The 7,855-nt window shown below is 40.2% G+C and overlaps 1 protein-coding gene across 2 annotated transcripts; it reads right to left on the bottom strand.

The window, feature by feature from the left end:
* Nucleotides 1-1,884: 1,884 nt before the first annotated feature.
* On the bottom strand, nucleotides 1,885-7,506 carry lpar3 (lysophosphatidic acid receptor 3). 2 transcript variants are annotated; one of them, XM_053321805.1, is made up of 3 exons: nucleotides 7,397-7,506; nucleotides 6,061-6,815; nucleotides 1,885-2,597 (listed from the first exon to the last, which is right to left on the bottom strand). In XM_053321805.1, exons 2-3 carry the CDS (start codon nucleotides 6,800-6,802, stop codon nucleotides 2,251-2,253), a joined length of 1,089 nt encoding a protein of 362 aa, XP_053177780.1. In that variant the 5' UTR covers nucleotides 6,803-6,815; nucleotides 7,397-7,506; the 3' UTR covers nucleotides 1,885-2,250. The 2 variants fall into 2 exon arrangements, with proteins under 2 accessions (XP_053177780.1, XP_053177779.1); XM_053321804.1 differs by having other exon boundaries at nucleotides 7,343-7,412.
* Nucleotides 7,507-7,855: the final 349 nt, after the last annotated feature.

Here is a 7,855-nt window from a genome sequence, read left to right as displayed (position 1 = left end):
ATACTTGTTATTATAACTGATGTAAGTGCAGCCCAGCCAAATTCAGAAGAGGATCCTGTTCCTACCACTCAAAAGTCAATTATTTTCCCTCAAGCTCTTTGGCCATTAATGTGAGTGACACAATGAAAACTAAAGGTCACTCATTAATTGGCCCGAACAGAGTAAATCATCTTTAAGTGGCAGCACTTGAGCACAAGGAATCTCAAGCAACGGTACTTCATCAGTTATAAACTGCAGCACAAGTGATGTAATATGTGCATAAGATAATCTTTTCAGTGTTTTGTTTTCTTGTAGCTCATTACTCTGACATCTGCACTAGCAAACGTTTTCAGCTTACCATTACAAGCAGTTATTAGCAGTTAGTGTTTATTTTATCTAAAATCAGTCTGACTCAGTCAAACAGGATTTGCAGGTATGGCTCGGTTTGACTAACATGTGCCAAGTGCGTGGTGTCTGCAGCACTGAAAAAATGTTTTTAAAAATATGGGAAAAGGCCACATATTGTAACATTTCTGTAATGAAAAATAATATCTGACACTATTTGCTTAATTATAATTTAGATACCTCCCTTATACTGGTACAACTAACTTGTTCAAAATGAAAAATATTCTTTGGGCTCATTTTTAGTAGTTTAATTGAATCTTTGAATTGAATCCACTTGATGTTCATATTAGAGGTTATGTGATCAAACTAATAATCCTTCTTTGCAATAATATAGTTGCAAGCCTTACTATAAAATTATACTGTATGTTTCTTGCTGTTTCTGTATCATGTCAAGCCAAATCATCATAGGGAGAAAAAAAACATAACACATTATTATGTTTGAAGTTTATAAGTCTGTTTTTAAAAAACATGAATCTCGACAAACTCAACACTCAAGTATTCAGTGAATGTTTGTGATATTAAATATAACAGGTACAAAAGTCACACACTACACAGAAATCTCAGTTCAATTAAGAAAAACGCCTCCACTGGAGCTGTAAACCGCTCCCCTCACCACTCTCATGGCATTCCTATACTCCCAAGATAAAAACAAGATTAGCTTTATTGTCATGTCTTTTACAGCAGGAGTGGACATCCCATACAGCAGTTTGAAGAAGAGTCATTTGAACCCTGTAAATAATTTAGCAGTGGAGTAATCAAAGTAGCTTCAGGGTGGGGAAGAAGGGGGGGGGGGGGGGGGGGGGGCAGGTCTACAATCTACTTCAGTCATATCCTTGTTGATTCCTGTAGGTACTTTGTGTATGCCGAACCTCCAGCAGGAATCCAGTGTGAGGAAGCAGCATTGCATCACCTTGCATTTTCAGGTGAGCAGCTGTTTCATCAGAGCAACAGCAGCCAATCAGTGATTCTGTACTTAAATGTGTATAAATGCTTCATGGAGAATGAGTTTGCCTTCATGCTGTGCTTCAGGCGGGAGTTTATCCGTTTGTTTAGGTGGAGTGATAAAGGAAGACAGATGGGACAAGAGAGGAGTGACTGTTATCTATTCCCCTGAGGCAAACTTGCATTACAAAAGAAAGCCCTGCGTGGTTTATAAAGTAACTGCCAAAACAATCAGGAACTGTCATACAGCTGAAAATAATTCACCTCGTCTTGAAAGCATCTTATGAGACGTACAGGTAGATAATGGCAGTACTGCAGTGTACAGGTGTTTAAAAACAGGAAATAATCATTGAAATAGTGCTGTACTCAAGCAATCCTACAGTTCTACAGTACCTGACTATAAACAAGCACCATTTCTTAACTAGTTCATCCATTGATTCCTCAAAAGATACAAAGGAAGTACATCTATAAGATAAGATATACACAAATGTGTGTTAGTGAGAAAGTAAAGTCACCCTTTGCGTAATTTTTAACCTTTTTGAGGTAAAAGTAGAAATGTACCGGTGTGTTTTTCTCACTGGATTCTTTCTTCAGCCATTGGAGCGCAGTATCATCCAAGTTTAAATAACCAACAGGAATGTGGTGAGGAAAACTGAAGCAGGATGAAACAGCAACAGGAATGAATGTCCCATTAAACATAAATGGAAGTAATGTTTCCTAAAAAATCTGAAAAAGCAAATTGTTGCATCCATTTGGATAATTAGTAGTGCATCTTGTCTCCATCTCACCACGAGATGTTGGCCTGTGGTGTCTTTCTGTCGGAAGATGATGTTCCCTGAGACCAACTGTGGTTTCTCTTTCAAGTCAACTCCAATCTTCATAAGGTACGTCCACTCAAAGATGGACATAAGTTCTGCAAAATTCTTAACAGTTTCCATTTTCAGGTTTTGAATATACATCCTGATCATCATTTTTTGTCTCCTCTGAGGGAGGCTGGCTGTTGCCCGTGTCCTGAGCAGAGCTCAGCGGCCGCGCATTGGCCTTCGTCGACCGCTGCCGTCGAGTGCCGTTGCCGATGCAGCGCATGAGGTTCTTAAAAGTTGTCCACATTTCCTCATCCTTGTAGGAGTAGATGCAGGGGTTCATGACAGAGTTGAGTACAGCCAGGAGCAGCAGCCAGCGTTTTAATTTCATGACGTTACAACTTGTACAGTTGAGGCCGTCCAGCAGCAGAACCACTAGGCCAGGAGTCCAGCAGATCACAAAGGCCCCTTCAGGACAAAAAACATACAAATCAAACACAGGTATATTTATATTATAAAATAAATAAGTCAACTCATACTTTTTATATGATATTGATCAAATGCCAGTGTGAGAGCTTGCCCTGAAAGTCAGGTGCCAATTTACACAAAGGCTGCTCATTCTTATTATTTACTTATGATTAATACACTTTATTCATTTTAATAAACTGTAAGTTTTATATGAACCCTCCATTGATCTGTGGTAAGCCACTGTATAGAAATTATTTTGGGTTGCAAGCCCACACTTTTGACCACTAGCTTGAGACATATTGTAATAAGCCTGAAATTATACTTTTTTTGACTTGTTAATAGTAAATATTAAATATAGCTTAATTATGATGCCAACTTACTTTGACAAATGATAAACAGCACCAACTGACGGGACTTTTACTTAAATGAGGGCACTGGCAAAAAGCATTCCTGTATTACACTTTACTACCTATAAAGCATTGGCAGGTACTTCATTAACAACTAATAATAAAATCACGAGTATCCATAAAATCCCTGCTCCAAAAATAAACTCCTCCATCTTTTATTGGCAGTGAAACTGTAACTGTCTCGTAGTAACTTAGTTTAAAAACACATTTTTACTATGATCTGCTGAGGTACAATGCTGTTTTTTTGGATATTAGACTGTGTGCCTTGCTTAAGGGAAGTTTAACCACAGTGATTCACATTTGACTCCTGCTTCCTTCAGGTGTGCAACAGACGATGCAAAAACATAAACTAAACCCAACACAGAATGTAAGAGCATTACAGCATTACAGATGAGTAATACCATTCTAATACCATCACATCATGCAGACACATGTAGGCTGGGAATACAATGCCATTATTGTGTTCAATACTTAATGCTGTGTGTTTGGTAAATAACATGGTAGGCTACTGAAGCAAGCAATTAGCATCTATTTCAAACATGTTTGGGCACACAACAGAGCCACCAAAGGGATTTCTGGAACTGAGAAGAAGCCACAAGCAGCAACTTGTCTGCACAACCAGCATCTCTACAGCTTCAATACTTCTGCAGAACAAAACAAGCTGAGCTGAGCTTTACATAGCACACACATATCAGTCCATGGTCATTTTTGGGGACATTACACTGACCCAAAAATCAGCTTTTTCCCAAATGGGGACACAGCTTTGTTCCCAATTGGACAAACCGTCTTTAGTTATCTGGTCATAAGTCTGAAAAACTGTCCCCAAAAGTGGCCTATGACAGACCACACACTCACACACACACACACACACACACACACACACACACACACACACATACACAAAAGCATGTATATATATATATATGCACACAGACAGGGGAACTGGTAGAGGCATTCTTCTCACTTCATATGGTTTCCACTCCTCCTAGGCCAGAAAGTCAAAAACATTTGCCGCATTTTTACAGCGAATTTCTATTTCTATACTCTGTTATGTGCTTCTCCGCTTGTCTTTTATCTTAGCTTTCATGGCCCACATGTCCAAAATAAAGTCAAGTGAAACCCCATTAAAATGACTTCCACTTGCCCTTTTGATGTATTCCACAAGTTGAAAATGTGAACTTCCTTCCTCCTTATTCTCTGACAAAGAAAAAAATGTTTTTGTATCACACATTTCAAGCATATGTTCCTTTTCTCAGTTGGTATTCATTTGAAAAGGCTCTTTTGAAAAGCGTGCTGGTTAACACTTCAAGACTAAAAGCAACATCTGAAACTGCATGATGTAGTTTAATGCTTCACTAATCAAACAGGCTCCAACACCTTATAATATGCTCCAAATAAATGACTGTGGGCTATTCAGCTACAAGAATTTTTGTTTACCAAACTAGTAAAAGTATAAGGTTACTTTCCTGTACTTATCTATTAGACATTAGCGTGACTAAATAATCCATTGAAGAGCAGATTTAACACATGATTTTGTATTTCTTTTGTGTCTCCAATTGTATCCCTATCCAATGCTTCTGCACTCATTAATCTAATAAAGCGTGTGGGTTTACGCGTCTCTAAACTGGTTTGTCCAGTTATCATTCCCACTTTAAGCAGATTGCAGTTTTTTCTGACTAATACATCCCATGGATCTGGACCTGTCTGCATGTCAGCTTGACATTTCCTGAGATATCACTGCCTTGAGTGCTTCAAGTGTTGTTATGGGTTGTTGTTTTTTTGCTGCTGTTTTTGTTTTGTTTTTTGCATTTTAACCCAAAGTCACAGCAATCTAAATGGGAAATGTGTGTACTAACACTTCCACAAGTTAAGGGGAACTTTGTGAGGCACCTGAAAGCAATTGACAATGTCCTCAAGTATAGGTTTTTTGTTTTTTTTGGATGGGTGGGAAGGAGGGGACGTTTATTGAAGGCCGGTGTGGCGTGGATGGTACACCACACAGGCTGAGGAGCAGTGTCCTTGCTGGGAGAGATAATTACACAGCAGTTTGGAATAAAGTGTGTTCAGACATAGACAGCTCTTACACTGCATACAGTTTCGAGCCAACTGGCCAGACAGACAAAGAACAATGACAGACGTTACAAAGTCACTACAACTATCTCAAGCACGTTTTTATCTGGATGACTGTCTAAAGAGTGTATGAAAACAAAAACTACAAAAAGCACGGTTAACTATCTGAAGCTATCTGACATGCACATGTCTCAACGGCATATTTTTTCATGTGTATTGTGCATGAATAAGAATACACATTTAATACCCTATTTTGGTGCTCCAGTCAAATATGCTTGTGCTATGAAGTCCTGTTGTACCATTCTTTAAAGCAGTGGGAGGGGAAGGATTTGGGTACTGTGCCTCTATTGCAAGGTATCCTGTTGCAACACCTAGACAAAGAGAGCTAGATTAGGATCTGACTACCTCATCTAGGATAAAAATACATGAGAAGAAAGTTTGTTTGTGCTTTCTTATGTTGAGAAATGGGCAAATAAATAACTTGTATTACTGACAGATTTATAATTTATATAACTTTTGGAAATTGGAAAAAGCACAAAAATGTCCAAACCTCTCTGGTTCCAGCTTATCCAAAATTAGGTTTTGCTACTTTTTCTTGTTTTGTATCATGCAAATTTGATTAGACAAAACAAGCAATTTAAATCTGGCCGTTCAGGCTCTGGAAAGTTGTGGTGTGCATCTGTTAGTATCAGTAAACCATACATGGCCTGCCTCAAATGATGATAAGTGCTTGGCACACTTCACCAAAAGCATAATTGTTTGTGTTATTATGCTCAAGGTCTTCCTTCCTATCAGAAAACGCAGATAAGAATCCAGCATGTTCAGCAGCGACTCAGTGAACTACCTGAACTTTATACCCTGATGAAGAGCATACAGCTTTATACCACAACTACATAACTCATTGTTGCAAAGAAAACGTTCTGACTCACTACTGTGTCATCAATGGAGCACACACCACATTTTCACAACTACCACTGAACTCTTACCGAGCACAACCATGACGGTTTTGATGAGCTTGATGGGCGTCCTCTTGCGGTTGATGGAGCCGCTGGTATGCGGTGATAGCATGGATGTCTTCTTCTTGACGTAGGTGTAGATCCTCAGGTAGATGACCACCATCACCAGGAACACTACCAGGTTAGACACAGACCAGAAGACCAGGTAGCTCCTGCTGAAAATGGGAGCCAGCTCGGAGCAGTCAGCCAGGTTGCAGATACAGTTCCAACCCAGACTTGGCACAGCCCCCATGAAGATGGAGATGGCCCACACTGACACGATCAGAAGGGTCACCCTCCTCTTCGTCAGGTTGCTGTGGACTTTCCAGTTCATGACGGAGATGTAACGCTCCAGAGCTATAACCAGTAGGTTTGCCAATGAGGCCGAGAGGCTGACGTCCAGAAGACCTTGGCGGATGAAGTATCCTTTAACTGTCAGTCTCCATGATGCCTCACCTGTGTTAAACATAAGGTACACGTACGCTATGCCTGCCAGGAAGTCCGATGCAGCGAGGTTGGCAAGAAGATAGTAGAAAGGGTAGTGGAACCTCTTGTTGGTGATGACAGCAGCAATGACCATGGCGTTGGACACCAGGATGAAACAGCAGAAAAGAGAGCCCACCACCTGGACCAGAATGAGCTGCGTCTTGTCCCATTTATCCTCAGCACCACTGTTTGTGTAGAAGAAGTGCATGGACTCATTATAATGACAGGTTTGGTTCTGTTGGGCCATTTTGGAGGCACGTCTGTGAAAAGAGAGTCAGAAAACAAAGGATCATTTTACAAATGGAAGAAAACAAAATGTCATGCAAGAAATTCAAATTCAAATGATGACAAAAGAAGTTTATCTAAAGCGTAACAATGTTTGAGCTCCAAGGGCAAGTGTGCATGCCACAACCCATTCAGTGAAAGAAGCTGGTTTGAAAAAAAGCGAAAATCACAGTGTGTCACATTTCTAAGGGTTGAACAAGATAGTAACATTAAATAAAAGTCCAAACAATATGCATAATACTGTTTCCTTCTATATCTTTAAGTTAACACTACAGATATGCTGAAAAACAAGATTTCAATGTATTAAGTCTAGAGTTTCTGTATAGGTTGAGAAGCCTCTATTATTATGCAACTACTACAACCTGTTAAACTTGGTTTACCAACAACAGCAGGAGAAGAAGGGAAGAGAATCTCCTACAGTGTATCAGGCTGTGGTCGAATACAACGACAAACTCTTAATTAATTAAATCAGAAAACAAAACAGAAACATAATTTTACCTACAGCAAACAGAAGAACAAAGGACGGTCTGTCCAGATGTCAACCTGGTGCGCTCACCTGTCGTAAATGATTGTCTGAGGTGCGTCAGAAGGCTGAAGGTTGCGAAATATTCCGTGTGAAGTTCCTGAACATTTTCGCCCTCCGGTGTTGTGCCCCCGCGGCTGAGGACGGAGAGACGTGACAGCAGAGCAGACGTGCAGCAAGCAGAGCAGACTGAAGGCAAAAGTCAGTAGTGTCTTCACTTTGAGGCTGATCGCGGTGACGCAGAGGGCGTGTGCTACAGTCTCATACCTCTGAACTCCTCCCGGTGACCGCAGGACGCCCCGAGAGCTCAGGACTGTGTCTCAGTGATGCACTTTTTATTCATTTAGTTTACATCAAAATGAGTTTCACTGGTGTTTGGTTTATTTCTACTATGAATGCCAAATGCTGCAGCTCACCTCGTGAAAGGGTGTTCGTCCAACTTATCCACATTAATGTTCTTTAAAGAGACTGTGCAGTGTTGGGGAGTAACTA

This window comes from Scomber japonicus, chromosome 7 (assembly GCF_027409825.1).
Source record: "Scomber japonicus isolate fScoJap1 chromosome 7, fScoJap1.pri, whole genome shotgun sequence".
In the NCBI taxonomy this organism is placed as follows: domain Eukaryota; kingdom Metazoa; phylum Chordata; class Actinopteri; order Scombriformes; family Scombridae; genus Scomber; species Scomber japonicus.
This window is presented reverse-complemented; position numbering and strand designations above follow the sequence as displayed.